The 24,559-nt window shown below is 52.8% G+C and overlaps 2 protein-coding genes across 2 annotated transcripts in view; one reads left to right on the forward strand and one right to left on the reverse strand.

The window, feature by feature from the left end:
• The window catches only part of NSDHL (NAD(P) dependent steroid dehydrogenase-like), a 277,264-nt gene that overhangs the window by 203,453 nt on the left and 49,252 nt on the right, over positions 1–24,559 (forward strand). The gene's annotated exons all lie outside the window — the stretch shown is intronic.
• LOC104297848 (cis-aconitate decarboxylase) lies at positions 1,477–7,104 on the reverse strand. Its single transcript, XM_054169809.1, is given in 8 exon segments — positions 1,477–2,395; positions 3,051–3,256; positions 3,657–3,749; positions 4,083–4,270; positions 4,923–5,001; positions 5,003–5,072; positions 5,120–5,181; positions 7,084–7,104. Coding segments are annotated over 8 exon segments (1,638 nt in total).

The following is a 24,559-nucleotide window of genomic DNA, read 5'->3' on the forward strand; positions in this document are numbered from 1 at the left end:
TGCTGTTCTCATCAGGACAAGCAAGAGCCTGAAGTGCTTGGGGTAAATATATGGCTCTGGAGAATTCAGTGGCCACAGGCCAGCCTTCTAGCTGGTAGTGTCCCAGCCTCTGGCTCCCACCTCTTGGAACAGCCTTTATTGTGTAACTTCAGAATCAAAGTGAAAACCTGATGCATGCAGCATGAGATCTTAATGCAGAAAGTGAATTTCCTTCAGTTCTTTATTCAGAAAGATTCAGTGTGGACATGATGGACAGTAGGAGAGTGGACAAACAGTTTGGCTCTGGCTGGGAAGTTCTCTGCATAGACCACTAGCAGCAAGCTGAAGAGGAACCAGCCCATGTTCTCTCTTGCCTGTCTCATCCCACCCTCCCTTCAGCAACAGGTTCCATTCCTACACCATGATCATCATGGAAGCAAGTCCTTTGAGTCAGCAATCACAGTGTTTGCTTAATGTCCAGGGGAACGTTCTTATGCTTCTCCATCTCACTGCTCAGAAAGGACATGAGTGAGGAAGCCTTTTGGTGGAGCACAGGCACTAATTTCATCCTAGATGAGCTAAGAGCTGAGCCTCAGTCAGCTGTCCCTCCTCTTCTAATGTCACTCACAGCATGCATGTGCCCTAGTCACCATCCAGAGGTGCCCATTGTGCACCAACTACAGAGACCTCCTCTGGTGAACCAGGTCTGAGGAGATGCCTGGGCAAAGCCAGGAGAGATGTGGCCCAGCCCTAGCACTGGCAGGGATCACCTCAAGGGAGGCATGGGATGTGGGTGTAGGAGTGAAGGTGGGCTCTTTGCCTACCCATTACCTTTCATTCAGAAGAGACAAAAGGTTTCAAGGCTCTTTGTACCAGCAGAAAGGTGACAAACACTTCCCAAGGGCTGGGGAGCTGGGAGGATTTGCTGGAAGAGGAAAACCTTCCCTCTCTGCCTGAGAGTTTTGCAGGCAGAGCAGTCTGCAGTCTCTGATGGGTTGTCCATCTGGCCAGCATGACCAACCAACCAACCAACCATCTGAGGAGTGCCCAGAAGAGCGCTGAGAAAAGCACGCGCTAGGCAGCTGAACTTCCTTTTCTCCCCAGGTCTGGTGGCTCTGCATACAAAAAAACCTCCTTTGAATGCACCCTTCCAAAACCATCTAGAGGCGATGCCTTCTGGGGAACCAGCTTCCAGATGATCCCTCAGGATCCTCAGAGATTTCCCATGGGGTTTTGGTGGGGGTTTTTTGGGGGGTATTTGTGGTGGCTCTTCAGCTACTCAGCAGCCCCCACGAGTAGAAATTTCACCTGCATGCTCATTACTGCTGCAGACACATCTCCTGCCCCCTGGGCTCCGCTGCTATCGAAGCATCTACTTTGACTTCATGGGGTGGGAACTTTCCTGTCGCTGGAAACCAATAGTAAAAGCACCAATGAAGAAAGGACTCAGAGCTTGGCCGGGACGAGCCTCCCATCCAAGCCCCGCCGGCCGCTCCGTCACAGGCTGCAGGCCAGCTGGGAGCTGTCTGACAGGCTCTCCAGGTTGTCCACCGTGGCGATGATGGCTTCGATCTGCTCCTCCGGGAGCACGTGAGCGGCGTTGGACCGGAACTTCTTCAGGAGCGACTCTTTGCTCAGGGGCTTCCTCCAGTGGCCGTAGAAGGTGTCGCACTTGCCCGTCAGGACGTCTCCGCTGTGCAGGAGCAGCGCCACCTCCCCGTACATCTTGTCGAAGTTGGCCGCGTTGTCCTCGGGGTGCTCCACCACCACTTTGCCCAGCAGCTCCCTCAGCTCCTGCCGGTGGATGCTGGTCTCCGCGAAGGAGCCGAGGCCCACCTCGCCGTCCAGCAGGGCGGCGCAGGCGTTGAACTGGAAGGAGTGCCTGGCCTGGTGCTCCGAGCTGGGGAAGGGCCGGTTGATGTACTTGGACACCGGGATCTTCAGCACGATGCTGTGGATCAGGGAGGGGGAGAAGGACCCTGCGTAGTTGATGAAGAGGTTCCGGACAGACAGGGCGGCGTCCACCACCCAGTGCATGCCCAGGTGGGCTGGGAACCTCTTGAAAGCCACGTCCTGCTTCTCCAGGAGGAACTCATGGCGCTCGCTGGGCGCGGAGAGCGGCTTGGGCTGGTAGACGCCGTAGAAGACGCTGAATCCGGCGCAGCCGGGGATGTCGTCCAGGATCAAGGGGCTGGCCTCCATGCCCCGGGCAGCCAGCAGAGCCGCCTCGAAGCCCAGGCGGGTGGCGTTGCCGATGTGCAGCGGCTTGGCCTGGGTGGCGGCGTTGGCCATGGGTGCCCCCGCGAGCGAGGCGGCGATGCCCAGAGCGTGGGTGCACTGCGCCCTGCTGAGGGACAGCAGCTTGGCCGTGGCCGCGGCACTGCCCACGGTGCCCACCACCGAGGGAGGGTGGAACCTGAAGGGGAAATGGCAGGTATGAGCATCTCGAGAACCTCACCTTGGCAGCACCCACGGGCCTCGCCTACCAGACCTGCCCTATGGGAATGGGAAGCCGAGCCAGCCACTGGTGACTCCTCACGGCCCTGGTGCAGGTGGGATTCACCTGACTCTGAATGTAACCATCAAAACCCAAGTGTCTACTTGTGACCCCCACAGGAGACAGGGAGTGAGCTCAGGTCCACCCCCCTGCAGCCAGCAGGGACATCTGCAACTAGAGCAGGTTGCTCAGAGCCACAAACAACCTTACCTGCAGTGGTGCCAGGCATGGGGCATCTTCCACCTCTCTGGGCAACCTGATCCAGGCTCTACTCACCCTCAATGTCAAACACTTCTCCCTCTCTTAGTTCAAACCATCACCCCTTGTCCTGTCACAACAGCCCCTGCCCATGATGATGACACTGTAGACTCAGTGGTAGTCCTCTTCATGGTTCTTTCTGAAGCAGGACCACTGGAGGCCACCAAATGAATGTGTGGTTCCTCCACCAGCTCTGCTAGAACTGGCATTTGGCTCTTGGTAGGGCTCTACCCTAATCCCGAGTGGTTGAAACCTTGAAGAGGCCACAAGAGCCTCACCAAGCCTCTTTCTGCTGGGTGAAGAAAAAGAAGTTTACCTTCTTGGGATATCATGAGCCTCAGTGGAGAAATGCATGAGCCTTCCCTGAACTTCCAGGCCCACGTTGAATGCCAGCAGGAAATCCATGCCATTGGGTTTGGTGCCTGGAGGTAACATCTGGGAAGCTGCCAGAAGAGCTGGCAGCACAGCTCCAGAGGGGTGAGTAGCAGGGTGCCAGGTATCATCAAAGTCCATGGAGTGAGTCTGTCAAAGAAATGGAGATAAGAACATGCAGGTGGGAGGGGCTGGAAGCTGAGGGAGCTTGGGGTCCTATTTTATAAGTGTTGCCTACAACAGATTGGATGTGAGGGACAATTTCTCTGCTGAAAGAGTGGTCAGGCACTCTGGCAGGGGGGTTGGACTCAATGATCTTCAGAGGTCCCTTCCAACCCCTATTGTTCTGTGATTCTGTGACTGACTATTTATGAGCATCCACCAAGTCACCTCATGGTCCCCATGGGGGCTGTTTGGTCCCTCTAAAAGGATTTCTTCCCCTCTGCCCCTCCATTTCCCCTCCCAGTCACCCATCTGCTTCCTATAGTACTAACTGGTGTCTCTGAAGGCACCTCAGAGCAGAGCTGCTCCTGGAGGAGCCTTGCCTTACCGCAACTCCATTGGTGAAGGCAGCCAGCGTTGGGGACAGCTTCACACCGGGCTTGCCATAGACTGAGCTGACAGCAACTGGAGAGTAGAGCTCCTGTCAAAGGGAGGGGGACAGTCAGGTGAGGACCTTGGGTGAAGCAGTGAGTGTGTGGTACCAGATAAAGCCTTGGTGGTGGTGGTGGTCAGGGTGGTGGTAGGGGTGGCGTTGGGGGTAGAGATGGTGGTGGCTGTGGTGGTGGTGGTGAGGGGGGTGGGTGATGGGTGTGGAGGTGGTGATGACAGTGGTGGTTGTGGTGATGGCAGTGGTGGTTGTGGTGATGGCAGTGGTGGTTGTGGTGATGGTGGTGGCAGTGGTGGCTGTGGTGATGGTGGTGGCAGTGGCCTCAGGGTGGGGCCATCACCACAAGGTGAGGGAGGCTGTTCCTACCCGGCAGTACTGCAGAGCGATATCAAAGACAGGTGTGGTGCTGCCCACAAGGCCAACCCCAATGCTGTCCAGGATCATCCTCTTGCTTCTGTGACAAACAGTTTTGGACAAGTGCTCAGGTCGAACTGCATGGATGAAGGAGGCAAAGCTGCTGGTCACGGTCTCCTCTGGCACGCTCCTGGCCACCACTGCAGCATCAAGAGAGAGGGAAGAGGCTACAGACACATGGGCCACGTGCTGATGGCTCTCAGGTCTTCACTACCTGCTCTCACTGAATTTATGCATGGGCAAAGATTGACAAAGAGAGCAGGATCAGGTAGCTATGAGGTGACAGAAAGAGAGGAAATGACCTGAAATTGCTCCAGGGGAGGGTTAGGTTGGAGATTAGGAACAATTTCTTTCCTGCAAGAGTGGTCAGGCACTGGAACAGGCTGCCCAGGGAGGTGGTGGAGTCACCATCCCTGGAGGTGTTCAAGAAACTTGTGGCCATGGCACTTTGGGACATGGTTTAAGGGCCATGCAGGTGTCAGGTTGATGGCTGGACTCGATTATCTTAATGGTCTTTTCCAACCCAAACAATTCTCTGATTCTATGAAACTCAGCAGCTGAGTAACCCAAGATGAGGGAAGCAGGAAAACAAAAGCCCTTAGTTTCAACATCTTACAGGAGAGCTCCTCCAGATCAGCAGGTACAGATGACACTTAGTGTTTTCACACCAGGAAAGAAGGCAATTAACTAATAACAAAAATAATGACCCTTCCCTCATTTCCCTTGCTCAGATTCACTCTAAATGTCATGCCAACTGACTCACAGTTTGCTCGCCAGTGGATTTGGACTCACCTAGAGCCCAGGAGTCTAAAAACCACTTGTAAACACAGCTGAGAATGTCATCACCACCGTGACTCACGGGGAGAAAATCCACCCCTTGCAGCAGCTCCATGAAATACATCTCTATAGGAACCCCCACAGCTCAGCAGAAAACCCCTGCTGCTGAAAATCAGTGTCCTCCTTGAGAGCTTCTTCACGAAGGAAGGCACTGAGCCCCTCGAGGAGAAGGAAACAGTGAAGCCAAACTGGACTGGAGAGGCTGGAGGAAAATCTGCTCAGAGAAGCTGAACTCAGAACACTGAGAGCCCTTCCTTCACCCAGACCACTGAGAGCCCTTCCTTCACCCAGACCACTGAGAGCCCTTCCTTCACCCAGACAGTGAGAGCCCTTCCTTCACCCAGACAGTGAGAGCCCTTCCTTCACCCAGACCACTGAGAGCCCTTCCTTCACCCAGACCACTGAGAGCCCTTCCTTCACCCAGACAACTGAGAGCCCTTCCTTCACCCAGACAACTGAGAGCCCTTCCTTCACCCAGACAACTGAGAGCCCTTCCTTCACCCAGACAACTGAGAGCCCTTCCTTCACCTAGGATACTGTGAGTCTTTCCTTCACGTAGGACATTGAGAGTCACTTTGAGGAGTGCTAATAGAGGGATCAGATGTACGAGAGAACCAGAAGGTCAGAGACTCACAGAATCATGTAACCACAGAATCATGGAGCTGTAGGCTTATGGAGCCATAAACCCATAGAATCATGGAGCTATAGAGTCATAGAATCATGGAATCATAGAATGTTTTGGGTTGGAAGGGACCTTTACAGAACAAGCAACGAAAGAATTTGAGGGTCTGAGCAGTCTGTTGATAGCTACAGTTTCAATATCTTATATTTATGGTCAGAGAGGAAGAATTTGGAAAGCCTGGTTCTAAAGCAGGTGAAGGTTTGGGTTTAGCACTGCCTTAACCATCAGCATTTCCCCCACCTGGTACTTCTCTCCTTGTTTGTTTTAGCAGCTGAGGGCAAGCACCACCGCAAGTCCCTGTCCCCCACAGCATGCTTCTCCTCCAGCAATCTGAGTGGGTTTTCTCATTGCCCTAAGCCCAGACCTTGTTTGGTGGGGTTGGTTGGTTTGTTTGGGTTGGGTTTTTTTGTTGGTGGGGTTGTTTTTTTAGCAGTGAGATGGGTTATTTTGGGCTGGTCTCCTAGGAGAAGCCAGGGGTTGCTGTTCTGCAGAGGGATACGAACCGTGAGCAGCGGTTTTGTGAAGTTGCCGGGAGGTTGCCAAGACCTTCTGGGATTTCTGGAGGAGAGAGAGAGAGAGAGAGAGAGAGAGAGAAGGGGGGCAAAAAAAAAAGAGAGAACATTGGTCACCAGAGCTGCTTGAGCTGTTTCAGAGCTGTTTTACTGGTTGTGCCTCTAAGGTGGAACCTCGCAGATCAAATGAGAGGATTAAACTACAGATTTAAAGGAGGGGGGGAAAAGCACCAGAAATCACATTTTCCAGAGCCAAGTCCAGCAGAGGTGCCAAGAACAGCCAGGGAAATTGAACAGTACAGTAGGACAGGCAGCACAGCCTCCTCAGACCATGAAATCCTCCCACAGCTGCGAGCAGGACCAGCTCAGAAGGGATACTAGGGGAAAAGAACCATCCAGAAGATCCCAACAGCACAGAAGATCCCAACAACACCACCCCCCCTGCCGTGGGAACATGCAAGACATCTGTTTGGGATGCAGCAAAGGCACAGGCATGGAAGGAGCAGGTTAGTGAGAAAAGTGTGGGTGAAACCATCTCATCTTGTTTGTACTGGGACAAGTCCTCATCCAGTTGAGGAACAACCCAGAAAATCACTTTCTCTCCTTAAAGTGGGAAAGGAAAGTGAGGAACCACCTGGAACAGGACTTTCTCTCCTTAAAGTGGGAAAGGAAAGTGAGGAACCACCTGGAACAGGACTTTCTCTCCTTAAAGTGGGAAAGGAAAGTGAGGAACCACCTGGAACAGGACTTTCTCTCCTTAAAGTGGGAAAGGAAAGTGAGGAACCACCTGGAACAGGACTTTCTCTCCTTAAAGTGGGAAAGGAAAGTGAGGAACCACATGGGGGAAAAATGGTTTTATCTCCATAAAGTGGGAAAGGAAAGCTCAGAGGTGGGTAGGTTTGGTCCATGCAATGGTAGTTACCTGCAAGGTTAAGTAGACCATGCTGGTAGCTGCTCCCAGATCTTTGCTCCCAGCGTTGCGTGGCTCGGTTGGAGGGATGGGAGAGGAGAGGTGGTGTCTGCAAGGTGCTTTGGTGGCAGGGTTTATATATGCTCCTGAAAGGCAATTTGCTTTTTTGTTTTGTGTTTTTTTGGTGCAACTGAATTTTTCAGTGTGATGACATCAGCCCCTGGGGATGGTGAGAGGGTGGGGGGAATAGATGAGGAGGGGTGGTTGTTGCCCTGCTGAACAGAGGAGAAACCCCCCCTGGTTTCAGGAAATAAGGGGAGAAAAAATAATAATAATAATTCAGGACAATAACTGACAAAGTTCAAGGAAATTCCTGTCTCCAAAATGCTCCAGGTGCCAATGTGTGAAGCAACCAGCCCCAGGCTCCTCCTCCAGAGGAGGACTATAAAACCGGTCCTCACCAGGAAATGAGAGGGACAAGAGCATCCTCCCATTGAGCTGAAGTGTCACCAAACCAGGTAAATCCAGGCTGCAGAGGGAGAATGTGGCACTGGTGGCTTTGCTTTGATGCTTTTCTGGAACCCACTCAGTGTGTTGTCCCTGGGCTGGATCTATCCCTGGCTCTCCTTCTTCTCAACGCTCTGCTCTGTGCTGCTGCCGGGTCAGGGAAGTGTTAGCGAAGAAGTGAAGCTACAGAGAGATTCCAGGAGACACTGGGACATTCCCAAAGGAATGCTTGGATTTGGGGGAATGCTGTGGCTGTTTGCTTTGTCCAGCCATGAAACCTGGGGGCACTTCACATGCTGCCTCTTATTTTGTGCAGAGTACCAGCGTGGTGGGACTCACCTGGCTTCCAGCCCCAGCCCCAGCTCTCTGCTAAATATTAGGTTGGATATTAGGAAATTTTTCTTTGTTTGTAGTGTGGTCAGGCACTGGAACAGGCTGCTCAGGGAGGTGCTGGAGTCCCCAGCCCTGGAGGTGTTCAAGAAGTGTGTGGACATTGCACTTTGGGATACAGCTTAGTGGCCATGGTGGGCTGAAGATTGGACTTGATGATCTCAGAGGTCTTTTCCAACCTTAATGATTTTAGAATTAGGCTTGGTATTAATTCTGAACTCTAATTCTACTAATTGATAAATAACTTAGGCACTGTGAACATCAAAATGTATCTCAGGCAACTTGGAGCTGCTTTTCTGCCAAGGAAAGGCAAGGCTCTGAGACTTCTTCTGGTGTCATTGTGCATCTTGCTGGGTGCTCATCCCAGAAGAGCTGCTTTTTGTGCTCTTCATTTGTTCCTCTTGAGATGTGCAGGGTTTCCTCAGAGCTCTAGAAACATTTGCTCTCATTAATAAGGTGGAAAACTAATTGCAAAGCACCACCAGGGATGTCTGAAAATACCCCATGTTGGCATTCAGACCTGGTCCCAGGGCATGCTGAGCCTTGCTCCAACCTCCTGAGGAAGCAGTGTCCATGCACCAGCCTAGTCCCATTAATATTGGAGAAGGGGAAGGGCAGGCAGCAGACATCAAGGCAAAGCAGATGCTTGTGGTGATTCCTTCAAAGCCCAGCATGGGAAGGGGGTTCAGAGGGAAAGACCTTCTCTGGAGGGGGTGAAAGGAAGCTGCTGTCAGCAAGCTGGTGAGTGTAGAATCACAGAATGGTTTGGGCTGGAAGAGACCTTAAAGATCATCTAGTTCCAAGCCCTCTGCCATGAGCAGGGACACCTCCCACTAGACCAGGTTGCTCAAAGCTCCATCCAGCCTGGCTTTATTTAAAGGAAAAGGTATTCAGAGCCTGCAAGCTGGCCAGGTGGGCATGGCTCAAAGGTCACACTGAGGGGAGAAAAGCCAGGATGAAGGGAGGACCTCACAAATCATCCCTGCCAACCCCAGGATGAAGAGCATCAGGGGCAGGCAGGAAAAGGGAAGAAGATGGAGGTGGCTGGGCGAGTGAGGGGGTGGCTTTGGCTTTGCCCTTGATGTATGAGGTATTTGTTTGAGGGAAGGATCACCCCAAGCTGTCCCATCAGCTCTCTGAGAGGTCTGGCAGCTCCCCAAGTCTCCAGGTGCTTCCTCAGCATGGCAAGGTCTCCATCCTCATTGCTTTCTGTACAGTGACACAGTTAGGGTAGGAAGGGACATCCTGTGGGTTTCTCTGCTCCCACACTGCCCTGCATCACCTGTACCTTCTCTGCCCAAAGAGCTACTTTGCATCGGTCCCAGCCTGCAGACCTGTGGAGGAAGGTCTTGGTGGGCAGGGAGCATAGCTGTCACCTTATCAGTTTTCTATAGTGATGTGGAGAAACAGGTCCCTAGGAAGTGCCAGAGGCAGTGACTGCACAAAGAGGACAGTGACAACAGTGAAGAGCTTTTGCCCCAGGGACAACCAAGGCTTGGGCATGCTTGGAGCAGAAAACACCTCTGAGTGCGTCCACACAGAGCCTGGTTCCTCCAGGTCTTGTTGCAGACCGTGACATCTTGAGTGCTGCTGCCCATAAGACAGTAACTGCAGAAGATTCAATGTTAGATATTTCAGGGAATAGAGGAGGGGAAGCAACAAAGAAGAGGTCCCAGGACAGGGAGTGCTGCAGGCAGGTATGAGCAAAGCAGGTCTGCAGCTGTCTCCAAAACCTCCTCCTTCCATGGGAAGCTCCTTCAGCCTCCTTCTTTTCCATACCTTGGTCTAAATCTTCTCAAAGCCTTTCCCTTTACACCTCTGTACAGCATGCTCTGGTCTTTCTCTTCTCCCTTCTCAGATGTCCAACCAGCCCTCTTAAGTTGTGTCTCTAGGCCCTTCTCAAGGGTCAGGCATTGGAACAGGCTGCCCAGGGAGGTGGTGGAGTCACCACCCCTGGAGGTGTTCAAAACACATGTGGACATGGCACTCTGGGACACGGTTTAGTGGGCATGGTGGGGTTCAGGTGATGGTTGAACTTGATGATCTTAGAAGTCTTTTCCAACCTCAGTGATTCCCAAACCCAAGCTCTACGCTGCAGGCTCCCAATCCCTCAGCACAGCTCGTTGTGCAGGACTGAGCTTTGGCACACTGGAAACTACTTCTGTGAGTCAAGCAGTCACCTGGTCATCTTCCTCCAGAAACCCATCTCTTCCTCCTCTAGAGACAGCCCCAAACCAGGGGCTTGTTGCAGCATGCCTGGAAAGCCACTGTCTGAGCTATTTCAGAGTGAAACATCTGCAGGAGCTTAACATTGTGGCCCAACTCCAAGTACAACCATTTAAACCAAACTGCTTATTTATAGCTGAATGGCAGTGAAATGAAAGAGACAGCCCTGTAGCCTCCACAGGTACCTGCTCAGCTCCTCCTAAGGCTGCACCATTTCTCCTTCAAGTCATGGAATCATACATGTTTTTTGTGTTGGAAAAGACCTTTAAGATCACTGAGTTCGACCATCAACCTAAGACCACCATGGCCACTAAACCACATCCCTAAGAGCCATGGCCACATGTTTCTTGAACACCTCCAGGGATGGTGACTCCACCACCTCCCTGGGCAGCCTGTTCCAATCACTGGTTTATAGAGTGTTCCTCCTACAGAACCAAGACTTGGTGCATCTCTCTTTCTGAACCAAGAAACCAAACCTTTAGCATTGCCAAATAACTGCATGAATCAATTGTCCCCCAAAAGCTCATAGAGTCATAGAATCTAGGACACCCTTCACTAAATCAGCTTACTCAAGGCCAAATTCACTTGGAAGTTTTTCCTAGTCCTATATTTCACTAAAACTTGAGTGGCTGAAGCAGTTCAGAGGTGGAGGAGTGGATTTGTCAACTCAGTGCTCTGGTTGCATAGCCTGGAGAAGAGGAGGCTCAGGGGAGATCTTCTTGCTCTCTACAACTACCTGAAGGGAGGTTGTAGGCAGGTGGGGGTTGGTCTCCTCTCCCAGGTAATCAGCACCAGAACAAGAGGACACAGTCTCAAGCTGCACCAGGGGAGGTTTAGGCTGGATGTTAGGAAGAAATTCTTCCCAGAAAGAGAGATTGGCCATTGGGATGTGCTGCCCAGGGAGGTGGTGGAGTCACCATCCCTGGAGGTGTTCAGGAAGAGACTGGATGGGGTGCTTGGTGCCATGGTTGAGTTGATTAGATGGTGTTGGGTGATAGGTTGGACTTGATGATCTCAAAGGTCTTTTCCAACCTGGTCTGGTCTGGTCTATTCTATTCTATCCCTATCCCTATCCCTATCCCTATCCCTATCCCTATCCCTATCCCTATCCCTATCCCTATCCCTATCCCTATCCCTATCCTATTCATTTGTGTCAAAACTCCTTCAGAGAAAGAAAACTGGGGGGATTTAGCAAAACAAGAGTGCAGAGGCCATTGTTGTGTGGACAATGTCCATGTAATGTTTAAGAGGAGACAATGGGCTTCGGGTTCTTTAATATTCCCAAGCCTCTTTCTTCACTGGGTGGTGCTCCTTCACTCCTCCTCCTCGCTTCTCATCTCAACAGTAGCTCCATGAGCTTCCCCTCCTGCCCAAAAGGCTTTTTTCTCTTGGAATGGCTGAGGACAGGATACATCACTTTCTCCTTTTCCAGCTCTTTTAGGTCATCAAATGGTTTAAAAATACCAAAACAACAGGAACATTGCTGGTTTATTTTCATCTGTCTTCCCTAACCAAAAGAAAAAAAAACCAAGCCAAAAACCAAACCCAACCCAACAAAAAACCCAACCCTCCAGAGAGCAAACTCCAGCTGATGGTCCCCAGGAGTGGAAGCGTGGGGGCTGCCTGCAAATAGAAGAGTTCATGGTCGAAGTATGAAGGGTTGGAAAACAGACTATTTAGTCACTGGGGGTTTGAAGAAAGGGATGGAGCTGGAAAATTCCATCTGGAAGGGAGACTGAGTGAGCTTTGCCTGCCTGTTTGTCTGTGAGAGTGGATAAGAAGTGACCTGGAATGGCTCAAAAAAAATGAAAGAAAGAAAGAAAGAAAAAAACCCCTACCTTGTGGGTTTTGCTGAATGTTTGTTGGTTTGTGTTGGGCTTATTCATTCCTCACCATCTCCAGCAGCTTGGAGGAGAGGAGGCAGGAACCATCCCCACCACCTGCAGAGCTTCGGGGCACCTCGAGGTGTTTTTGCCAGAAATGCCTGTCTCCTAAATAAGGCTGTGTGTGTGTTTTTGCTGGATGGGGCTCTGGAAAGTAGGCACCTAAAGCCCCGCTTTGAATAGAGCCTTTGTCTGGAGCGAGGAGCGGGGAGGCACCGTGGAAACACCTGAGCCTGTCACCAGTTTCTCTCCTCTCCTTGGAGAAAGGGGCACGGCTCTGCAGGTTGGCCAAGTGCCCAAGCCAAGGCAGCCTAGGTCTAGACAGGGAGGTTGTGGGGACAACCACCAATGCTCTTGTTTTGTCTGGAAGGGCCATGGCGAGCGCCGTGGGTTTCGCCGCCGTCTTCTACAGCGAGCCGGCGGTGCTGGGGCTCCTGGCCAACGTGGTCAGCGCCTTCCTCCTCAGCCTGCAGAACTTCACCGTGGTGCACACCGGCCTCAGGCCACAGGCAGCAGAGGACATCCTGGCAGGTGGGTGACTCATAGATTCATAGGGTGGTTTGGGTTGGAAGGGACCTTAAAGATCATCCAGTTCCAACTCCCCCATTGTGGGCAGAGACACCTCCCACTAGCCCAGGTTGCTCAAGGCCTCATCCAACCTGGCCTGGAACACCTCCAGGGAGGGAGCATCACAGTCTCCCTGGGCAACCTGTTCCAGTGCCTCCCCACCCTCACTGTAAAGAATTTGTTCCTCATCTCCAGTCTAAATCTGCCCTCTTCCAGCTTCAATGCATTCCCATTCAATCCATGATGATGTTCATGAGTGGATACTGGAGCTGCTGGTCAGAGATAAACATCAACTGAGAGAACCAGGCAGGACTGACTCTTCAGGAGTCATCTCCGTGGGTCCATAGACAGCGTTGGTGGGACAGCTGGGGGAATGTGGGCTTTCTCCAGTGTGCAGAAGGTCTGTGAGGATGGCTGCTCCTCCTTCCTCTGCAGCTCTACCAGGAATCTACTGGTTCAAATCATAAAACCATAGAATGGTTTTGGTTGGAAAAGACCTTGAAAATCAAGTCCAACCATTGAGCCCAGCACTGCCAGGTCAACACTAAGTCACGTCCCTAAGCACCAAAGCTTTCATGTGCCGTTACCCTACCTTCATAGATCCAAACTCCTCCTGGACCTGCTCACCAGACTGAGCCTACCAAGGGGCTCAGCACCACCCACACAAGGCTCAGCAGCAAAATCTCTCATCAGGGTGGGAAGGGAGAGGGAGACAGAGACTGTAGGGCTGGTCACCAGGAGGCTGTGTGGAGTGTCCCTCAAAGCTTGGAGAGGCATCTCTGCTTCTTTCGACTCAAGCCTTTTCATGGCTTGCTTCCTATCTGACCTCTTCATGTGTCTCTCAGGTGTCCACCTCGTCCTGATCGGAGGCTTTGTCCAGCTCCTGGCAGGATTTCTTGCCTTCAGGAAGTATGACCACCTTGGAGGCGCAGCCTTCCTCACCTTCTCTGCCCTGTGGAGTAGCTACGGGGCAACACGCATCATAGCGGCTGCTCATCTCTCCCTGCAGAACACCACGGTGCCCCTGGGGAACGCCAGCCACCTTCTGCCCACCAGCGTGGCCCAGCTCCCTGCCAGCCAAAGCGCCGTGGCCGGGCTGGTGGCCTACATCGCCATCTCCTTCATCCTCTCCTTCTGCTCAGCCACGGTGAACTACATCATGCCCTTCATCTTCGGGGCCATCGCTCTTGCCTTGGTGTTCGAAGCAGTTGCCCTCTTTGGCCAGTGGGCCCTGGTGGTGTCGGGCGTCATCGAGCTTCTCATCGTCACCTGTGGGCTGTACGGGGCCGTGGCTCTGCTCTTCAAGGGCATCACGCAGCGGTACGTCCTGCCGGGCTTCGGTCACCCTCTCTTCAACGTCCTGCTGCTGGGCTCAGCACAGAAGAGCTCTTCCAAGGCCGTGGGAGAAGAAAAGAAGAAGAACACCAAATACGCCGAGCCGATGGCCCTGGGCAACATCTGCGACACCGTCGCCTCCTTTTTGTTTGCCTTTTACTTCTTTGGGTACGTGAAGACCTTCTGTGTTGGGGCAGCGTGGGTGTCCATCATCTCTGGCTGCCAGCTGCTGGCCAGCTTCTACAGCTATCTGAGAGGGGATGGCTACCACACTACCAAGTTTGGTGTCCACAGCCTCTACTGGTTGGTGATGTCTTGGGAAGAGTTTACCCTCACCACCCTCCTGGGGTTGGCCAAAGCTCAGGACAGCAGGCTGGGGATGTTTGGAGGGTGGTTCTTCCTGGCCCTTGCCTGCATGCTCCTTCTGCTGTCAACCCATAAAGATACCCTGGAGATGCTGCAAAACGCCTCCTTCGTCATCCTCGCCACCGCCTGCATCCACCAGATCCCCCTGCCGGCTGCTCACCTGCTGCTTGGGGCAGCCTGCAGCCTCTGCACCGCGCTCTCCATGTACTCCACCTTCGCCAGCCTCATCAACTCCATCGGGGAGAAGGCTTTGATTCCAGTTGGTGCCCAGGCTATGCCCAGCTCAGCTCTTCAGACCACACTGATGGCTGCCAAAATCTTCTTCACTCGGTCCAAGGATTGCCCAGGTGGCACCAGAGCAGAGGTGCCTGATGCCTTGTTCTACATCTGCAACGGGCTGGCTGCAGCCTCTGCCATCCAGGGTAGTGTCAGTGACCTCAGCAGCCAGCAGCTCTCCATCCCCTCTGTGCTCATCCCAGGAGCCATCGTGCAGCTCTATGTGTGCAGGATCCAGGTTCAAGGAGGGAGAAGGTTTGGCTGCACCCTTCCTTTCTGCTATGCTGCCTTCTGGGGAGCGTGGACCTGGCTTAGGTTTGCAGGTGAGGCCAGGGCAGGGCTGGTGTTTTGCTGCTCAAAAAGAAAAGGTGGTGGTGGTGGTTTGAGCACATTTCAGTTTGTCTTGTCCAAGGAAATTCCTTCTCCCAGGAGATTTGATGACCCCAGGCTTACTAATATTCCCCCTTGTAGAAAGATAAGGACCAAACACCTCAGCTTGTATTCGAGTAATCAATTGCCCTCGCTGCACTCGCTTGGGGCTCTCACACCTCGAGGAGTCCAAGCTGTGTCTTTTACTCCAACACAGGTCAAGGTTTCCCCACTGAGCTGTTATGAGACAGCACTTGGGCTCTCAGCTCAGAATACCACAATGCTTTTGAGGCATTGGAAGACTCCAGCTTCTGGATTCATCCTTCAGAAGCCCGGAAAAATTCACCCTAGTCGGTCAGGGCCATGGAAGAAGATCTGAGCATGCTGAGCCTGGGCTTTAAATAGCCTCCTTGAGCTCCAGGTGGACAGCATGTCCACACAGCCTTCGTGCCAGGTCCTAGTAAAACGAGCACCTGCAGGGAGACTTAAAGCCATTACTTAAGAGGAAGCCACTGATCTTCTCAGCCAGACCTTGTTTAACAAGCTGGAGTTAAAACCCTCAGCGTTTTTGGACAAGCACCACCAGTCCTTCAGTTTGTAGCTCAAAGGCTTGGCGCTGCCGAAGCAGCAGGGTTCCATCTGGGAGATTTTCCTTGCAGTGGTCACCCTCAGCTAGCTGGAGCTGCAGCCACCACGCAGCTCTCTCACTCTGCTGGTAGGCTGCTCCTCACGGCTTGCTCGCACCCCGACCTGCTGCTCCTGTTTCAGGCCGCTTGGTGCCCGTCGGCGTGGGGAGGAGCGAAGGATTCGCCGCCGGGGCCGTTGCCTTTCTGCTGCTCAACGCTTTTTTCATGCTTTTAGGTGAGTCTGGGTGCCACCAGTCCAGGGAAGGGTAGCTGGGGGTCAGCTCGCGAATGGCTCCTGTGGTCGCTTCGTGGTGGAGGTGCACAAAGGAGGGAGTCTCAGCTGACTCTGTCAGGGCGAAGCAAGAACTGAGCTGTTTTGCCCACAGCCTGTAACAGGAGCTGAGTTGGGCTTTAGAAGAAAGACTCAGGAGGGAAGGGAAGAACATGTCAAAGAAAACAAAAGGTTCAGTTAAGGTGACAGTGTAAAAGGGACTGTGCCACTGGCAGATCTCCACAGCCATCTTCCAGCCCAGCTGCTGGACTCAGAGTCTTCTTGGCTGCCCAAGAAGTGTTTTCCATGCAAGCAGGGAGTGCTGGCAGAGGAAGGGCTTGGCAGCTCCTGTCGTGCGAGCTGGGGGCTGAACAAACTGTGGTTGTACCTCTCTGTTCCTCCAGGAGCAGGGGAGTCAGATGATGGGCTGCCCAGTTTAACCAAACAAGACTGGCTTGCTGTTTCCCATACATTTTCATGAGCCATTCTCTGATGTGGTCCCTCTTGTTTGTGTTCCTTTTCACAGCTTCCTCTCTGAATGTGGTGCTTCTCTGTATGACCCTTGCCATGGAGCTCTTGGCTGTTTGTTTTCTGCTCTTTACACTGGAGAACCTCCCACTGCTGTTTGAAAGTGAGTTTTAGGTGAACTTGCTCCTCAAACCTTCACCCCCAGAGCGCAGTGAGTGGGTCCCAGGTTGGAGAGCAATGTTCTGCACAAGCTCAGTATGGAAACAAGGAAGAAGATTGTGGGGTCTTGCCCTAGAGGAGGGGTTCATAGATTCAAGGAATGGTTTGGGTTGGAAGGGACCTTAAAGCTCACCTAGTTCCAAGGCACTGCCATGGGCAGGGACACCCCCACTAGCCCAGGTTGCTCAAGGGGGCATCCACAACCTCCCTGGGCAACCTGTTTCAGTGTCTCCCCACTCTCACTGTAAAGAATTCCTTCCTGGTGCATGGTTTGACTCCATGACTGGAAGAGGAAACCTTTCCACATATCCCCAGGTCCTTGAGCTCCCTAATTAGCATTTTGGTGACACTGCTGAACCTCCTGAGGTTCTGGACTCCTACTTAGTCCTACTTTCTAACAGCCATTCAGTGAGCTAAGGCTTGAGGTGGACTAAACATGCCCCCAGTGTAGCAGTTCTGCTGAAGCTTTGGCTTTGTAAGAAGTGAGAATTTCACTTGCAATTACACAGAGTGGCTTAGCAAGATGCTTTGTAGGTTTTCCACCAGGACCCCCTCCCAGAAAAAGCAGCCATGTGGCCAAAGGTGCACAGGTAAACAAGGACTGAAGCAAGTTTGCAATGCTGAGAGGTCATGAGACACAGAAGAAAACACCACTTTGTCCTCACCCTTCCTGCCTTTGCCTCTCTTGTGTTTTGTTCTTTTTTTTGCAGCTGTGATGCTCAGCATCTTCAGTATCATCTGCTTCTATGGAGCAACAGCATCCCTGGCAAACAGCATGTTTGGGAGAGATCTCATGATGATGGGACCTCCTCTCTTCACAGTAAGAGATTTGTTGCATGATGGTGTAGCTTCCCTGGTCAGGAAGAGCACAGAATGCACCAAGTCAGGAAAGAACCCTGGAAAGTCGTCTTGTTCAACCCCTCTGCCGTGAGCAGGGACATCCCCAACTAGATTTAGATTGTTCAGGGTTATGCTGAGGTCCTTGGTCTTACCTATGGAAGTCCAGATTTCCAGTCCTTCCTTTGAACCATAGAATCATGGAATGGTTTGGGTTGGAAGGGAGCTTTGAAGGTCACCTACCCCTAAGTGCCATTCAAAATCCCAGTCATGAGGTCTCCTCCATTATGAACAACATGTGTGGAAACTTGGAGGAAGGGCAGGGACATTTAGAAACCTCCCATCTCCATGATCCTGTGGAATTAGGCACCTCCAGTCCAAGAAATGTCAAACAGCTGAAGTTCTGAAGGCCATAAGCTTGGGGGCAGGGGAGCAGGGACTCCAAAGTCTCCCAAAGTGGACAGCCAGAGCTCCCTACGGTATCTGTTAACTTCAAACTTCTACTGTCGTGTATGTCTGACCAAAGTGGTTCCACCTAACCAGGCTGACTGACCTGATAGCTCCAGGTCCTGCTGCAGAGAAACCTTTCTGTCAAACCATTGTTTGTAGCCATGAGGAAGCCCTTTGAAACTCAATCTTCCTCGGGTTCCTCTGGGTTTAAGATTCCCTAGCAGCTTCCTTAGGACATTTTGGAGAGCAGTCATTTCTCCTGGCAGGAATCCCTGTGCTGGGTGGGATTGATCTCCTGTAATCTGAGGTTCACATGTCCACACCTGAGCTTGTCTCTGATGTTAGTACTGGAACAGAACTTAGTTCTTCTGCTCTGTAATTCATCTCACCTGCTTTAGGTGAAAAGTGTCCCCAGAAGTGGTTCTTCTGCCCTTGGACTACCAAGGCAGCATGGCACAGTGAAATACTTCCACTGAGTGCACAGTATCACAAAATCAGAATCATAGAATGGGTTGGGTTGGAAGGGGCCTTCAACTCTGCCTAGTTCCAACCCCCTGCCATGGGCAGGGACACCTCCTACTAGACCACATCGCTCAAGGGCCCATCCAACCTGGCTTTGGCCACTTCCAGGTTTGGAGCTTCCAGAAATCTACTTCCCTGCATGATAATGCCACCCTGGGTTTCCTATGGCTCTTTGCTCCCACCATAATGGATTTGTTGCCTTCTGATGATTGCCAGGCTGAGCACTTGAAGACGGACACTGAAGATCCTCCCCCCTGCATCTGCCCCAAGTCCCACTGTACGAGCGGCTTGAGGACCATTGCCGAGCTGCTGAACACAGGAGCAGTGTGTGGGGTCCCAACAGACACTGTGTATGCTCTGGCAGCCTCCTGCAAGCACCCTCAAGCCATCGAGAAGGTCTACAGAATCAAGGTGTGGGCACAAGGCTGTCATCATCAACCCCATGCAGCGCTACAGGCCGGGGTCAGAGTGGCTGGAGAGCGGCCAGGCAGAAAGGGACCCGGGAGTGCTCGGTTGATAGTAGGCTGAACATGAGCCTGCAGTGTGCCCAGGCAGCCAAGAGGGCCAATGGCAGCCCAGCCTGCATCAGGAACAGCATGGCCAGCAGGAGCAGGGAGGTCATTCTGCCCTGTGCTCAGCACTGCTCAGGCCACACCTTGAGTCCTGTGTCCAGTCCTGGGCCCCTCAGTTTAGGAAAGATGTTGAGCTGCTGGAAGGTGTCCAGAGAAGGGCAACAAAGCTGGGGAGGGGTCTGGAGCACAGCCCTGTGAGGAGAGGCTGAGGGAGCTGGGGTTGCTTAGCCTGGAGAAGAGGAGGCTCAGGGGAACCTTCCTGCTCTCTACAACTCCCTGAAGGGAGGTTGTAGCCAGGAGGGGGTTGGTCTCTTCTCCCAGGCAAGCATCACCAGAACAAGAGGACACAGTCTCAAGCTGTGCCAGGGGAGGATTAGGCTGGATGTTAGGAGGAAATTCTACACAGAAAGATAGATTGGCCATTGGGATGTGCTGCCCAGGGAGGTGGTGGAGTCACCATCACTGGAGGTGTTTGGGAGGAGACTTGATAGGATGCTTGGTGCCATGGTTTAGTTGATTAGATGGTGTTGGGGGATAGGCTTTACTTGAAGACCTCGAAGGTCTCTTCCAACATGGTTTATTCTATTCCATTCTATTCCGTTCCATTCCATTCCGTTCATCTGCCTCAGATCCTGTTTATGTCCTACAGAGGAGTTCTGTATGGAAGCAGAAATTGAAGCTCCTTGTTTCAGGTTGTCCTAAGACTCAAAGTTTGACCATGGACAGAGCTTTTAAGTAGCCCCAGCAAGACATCACAGACCAGCAGGATCCCAGAGCAGGGCACACAGAGATGCTGGCCATTGGAATGTGCTGCCCAGGGAGGTGGTGCAGTCACCATCTCTGGAAATGTTTAAAAAGAGGCTGGATGAGGCACTTAGTGCCATGGCTTAGTTGATTAGATGGTGTTGGGTGATAGGTTGGACTTGATGATCTCAAAGGTCTTTTCTAACCTGGTTAACTGTATTCTGTTGTGGAGTCTCCTTGAGTGAAGTGATTCTAAACCCAGCTGGCTGTTGTGATCCTGGGCAAGCTGCTGTGGGTGCCCCTGCTTGAGCAGGGGGGTTGGATTGGATGATCTCCAGAGGTGCCTTGCAAGCCCCACCCTGCTGGGATTTGGGGATTTTCTGAGCTGAGGAACCTGGGGTAGAGCATGATGCCAGGAGATGAGGTTGAGATCCCAACCCCGGAGACATTCCAGGTCAAAACTTGACGCGGTCCTGAGCAACCTGATCTGGTTGTTGCTGACTGCAGAGGGTTGGACAAGAAGACCTTTGAGGGTCCTTTCCAACCCAAAGCATTCTGTGATTTATGATCATTGTTGGACTCGATGGTCTTGGAAGTCTTTTCCAACCTGAATGATTCTATGCCAGTTCTATCATCTGCTGTGGCCATGGGGCAGTGGAAGGGCAAAGCCCAAACCCAAACAGGAGCAGTTCCCACACTGGTCACAGGTGGGTCCAAACCTGTCTCTGTCCTCCCTGTCTTACAAAGTGCTGAATCAGAATCCCAGCTCTAAATTGCTCTAGACTTTTGGAGACCATCAGTGCTGGACTCAGGCCCAACATTTGCACCTTCAGTACAACTTCTGCAGCCTGGCCCTGTCTGCTCTCCATGAGGCAATTTCCTGGCTAGGCTGGAGAAATCAAGCACAACAGACTATCTCAGCTGGCTCTTGGTGTGAACATCAACCACAAAGGCAGACTCTTCTGGCCTGCCACCCTGCCAAGGTTGACCTTCTCTGGCCATGAGATCACATAAACAGAATGTAAATGCGTGCCCAGTTCCTGAGTCACCTGGCCCAGCTGAAACTGATGTCAGTTGAGGACTGAACTGACACCACTTTGGGAGCTCTTTTTGTTTTCCCTTCCTAGCTCTGCTCCTTTTAGAGTGAATTTATTGCAAGCACCAAAAAAACCTGCAGAAGTGGTCATGTGGGTAGAACCACAGTGTGGTTTTGTTTGGAAAAGACCTCCAAGATCATCAAGTCTAAGCACTGCCAGGTCACCACTAAACCATGGCCCTCAGCACCACATCTCCAGAGCTATGAAACCCCCCCAGGGATGGGGACTCCACCACTGCCCTGGGCAGCCTGGGCCAGCACTTGACAACCCTTAAAGGGAAGAAATTGTTCCTCACATCCAACCTAAACTTCCCCTGGGGTAACTTGTGGCCATTTCCTCTCATCCTGTCACTTGTTCCTTGGGAGAAGAGACCAACCTCCACCTGGCTCCAACCTCCTTTCAGGGAGCTGTAGAGAGCCAGAAGGTCTTCGCTCAGCCTCCTTTTCTCCGGGCTGAACAACCCCTGGTCCCTCAGCTTCTTCTCACCAGCCCTGTTCTCCAGACCCTTCAGCAGCTTTGTCATCCTTCTCTGAATCTGCTCCAGCCCCTCAGTGTCCTTCTGGGAGTGAGGGGCCCAAAACTGACCCCAGAATTCAAGGTGTGGCCTCACCAGTGCCCAGTCCAGGGGGTCAATCCCTGCCCTGGTCCTGCTGGCCACACCATTGCTGGTCCAAGCCAGGATGCTGGTGACCTTCTTGGCCACCCATGCACACACTGGCTCATCTCCAGCCAGCCATCAACAGCACCCCCAGGTCCTTCTCCACCAAGCAACTTTCCAGCCACTCTGCCCCGAGTCTGTAGCATTCAGAGCATTGTGACCCAAGTGTAGAACCCAGAACTTGGCTTTGCTGTGCTTCATACCACCGGCCTTGGCCCAGCAAACCACATGTTGCTTTCCAGGGGGATAGACTCTCCCTGCACAACCTGGTAGGTCTGACCTGGATTTAGAGCAGCATAAGTTGGAAGAAAATTAGTTCCCTGGTGTATAGGATGGTAAAAGCACCAAGAATGTGCAGAGCTTCGCTGTCCTTCCCTTGGTTGTATCCAGATCAGAAGATCTGGCTGCATCCCACCAAGAGACCAAGAGCAGATCCCAAGTGCAGCCCCTTCCTGCACTCAGCAGGTTGTGCAGACTGAGCATCTCTCTGGCTTGGAGCTCCTGGTCCCTGGGAAGCACACAAAGTAGGATTCCAGTGGGCTGAGATCTTCTTGACCCAAACTTGCCCTCTTCATCATAGAATCATAGAATCAATAAGGTTGGAAAAGACCTCTAAGATCATCAAGTCCAACCTGTCACCCAGCACCTCATGACTACTAAACCATGGCACCAACTGCCATGTCCAATCTTGAACACCTCCAGGGGCAGTGACTCCACCACCTCCCTGGGCAGCACATCCCAGTGGCCAATCTCTCTTGCTGGGAAGAACATCTTCCTAACGTCCAGCCTAAACCTCCCCTGGCACAGCTTGAGACTGTGTCTTCTTGTTCTGGTGCTGGTTGCCTGGGAGAAGAGACCAACCCCCTCCTGGCTACACCCTCCCTTCAGGTAGTTGTAGCGAGCAAGAAGGTCTCCCCTGAGCCTCCTCTTCTCCAGGCTAAGCAACCCCAGCTCCCACAGCTTCTCCTCACAGGGCTGTGCTCCACACCTCTCCCCAGCCTCACTGCCCTTCTCTGGACACCTTCAAGAGTCTCAATGTCCTTCTTAAACTGAGGGGCCCAGGACAGTGACACAGGACTCAAGGTGTGGCCTAACCAGCGCTGAGTACAGGGCAGAATGACCTCCCTGCTCCTGCTGGCCATCTGTGTCTTTCCCTTCACCTCTCTGTGTTTTGTGCAGGACAGGCCCCAGGAGAAGCCCATCTGCATCTTCATCTCCAACCTGGACCAGCTGCGGGCGGCCGCTCCCCCCATCAGCCCCCTGCTGTGGGCGTTCATGGAGCACGTCTACCCGGGGGGCATCGGCTGCATCATCAAGAAAGGAGAGTGGCTCAAGAAGTTAGGTGAGCTCCCCGGGCCAGGCCTCCTGGCCCTCTTCTTGGGTTGTCCAGCCCAGTGTTGGGCCGTGGGTGGGAAGGGGCTGTGTCCGTTTGCTCCTGAGCAATCGTCTCCGGCGCGCTTACGGAGCCCGGGGCGGGCTGAGCAGAGGGCGTTGATGAGCTGGGATGAATCACTGGCCTGGGTCTGTCCTCCCTTGACCTACAACACTCACAACCCAGCACAACGGCTGCTTTAACTCAGAGCTGAGGGAAGGGTGGGTCATCACCACGGGAGGGTCACCTCTTCCAAGCTCTTAGCTCCTCTGGGTGGAGGGTGAAAGACAGAGGAGAGGTCCTGGGGAGGTGGGGTTCTCAAGGGCATCCTTCTCATTGCCTCTTCCTTCCTACCATATGGACAAGGTCAGGGCATCATGATTCAAGCTTGGCTTCTGTGAGCCAAGGATGACATTAGAGCCAGGAAGAGTTGAGTGCATTTGACACAGAGGGGTGAGATGGAGGGTGGGAGTGGAGCAGTGGGCAGAAGAAGGTAGACTGTGTGGTAGGCCTGTGATCTTTCAGTCACTCTTCAGTGGTGCCCAAAGACAGGACAAGGGGAGCAGGCACAAACTGGAACCCAGGAGGTTCCACCTGAACAGGAGGAGAAACTTCTTTGCTGTGAGGGTGCTGGTACCCTGGAGCAGGCTGCCCAGAGAGGTTGTGGAGTTTCCTTCTCTGGAGAGCTTCCAACCCCAGCTGGCCATTGTGATCCTGGGCAAGCTGCTGTGGGTGCCCTGCTTGAGCAGGAGGTTGGACTGGGTGATCTCCAGAGGTCTCTTCCAACCCCACCATGCTGGGGTTCTGGGATTTTGTGATACAGGTAGAGCCTCTGCCCGTGAAGGCACCCACACTCCACCTCCAGCTGTTCACCTCTTCCTTCTGCAGTTAGACCTAAAATGCTGCAGTATTTTGTACTGCTCCTGCGCTCTTCTGGTCAAGACACTTTCCTGGAGCTATACACAGAGACTCATGATTTTGTAGGGGGTGTTGATCAGGGTCAGCTGCAAAGAGCCTCTCCCTCTGATGCCACTCCAGATCCTGCACCAGCCTGGCCTCTGCCAATGGCCTCTGCCTGTCTTGCCAGGGGTTGGAGCAGGTTACAGCCGAGTGGGAACTCAGGACAGCATCATGATCAGAGTGCCTGACCTGACTGTCCTGGTGCACCTCATCGACATGACAGGACCCTTGGCAATCACATCTGCTAATCCTAGTGGAGAGGTCGACAGCACCCACCACGACATGGTCATCTCGTGAGTACTCTGTGCACTGGCAAGGCAGAACACCTGCCAGGTGGCTGGCAGCACCTTCAGGTGCTGTGTGGCCCACAAGCTGATGCCCTGCCTTGAGGAGAACTTCAGCCTGATGCAACACGAAGCTCTAGGTGGTGGTGGTGTTTCTTTTCTCTCCTCCAGGCGCCTTGGTCATAAGCTGGAGGGTGTCCTCTGTGATGGTGAGTCTGATGAGGTGGTGGCATCCACTGTGGTCAACTGCACAAAGATTGATGAAAGTGAGTGCAAGAACCACCCTTTCCATGTCAGCACCTCCATTTTCCTGGGACCTTTCCATCCCTCTCAATAGTATCAGGCTGGCAGGACAGTGTGCTCCAAGAGCAACAGCTCTTGAGTGCCTGGACGTTTGCAAACATGTTGATGAAGAAGGAACAAGCAAAAGATGTCCTTGGAGGACCTCTGTGTTGACAGAGAACAAGGCAGTGAGGAGAAACAGGGTTG

Source organism: Dryobates pubescens, chromosome 18 (assembly GCF_014839835.1).
Source record: "Dryobates pubescens isolate bDryPub1 chromosome 18, bDryPub1.pri, whole genome shotgun sequence".
NCBI lineage: Eukaryota > Metazoa > Chordata > Aves > Piciformes > Picidae > Dryobates > Dryobates pubescens.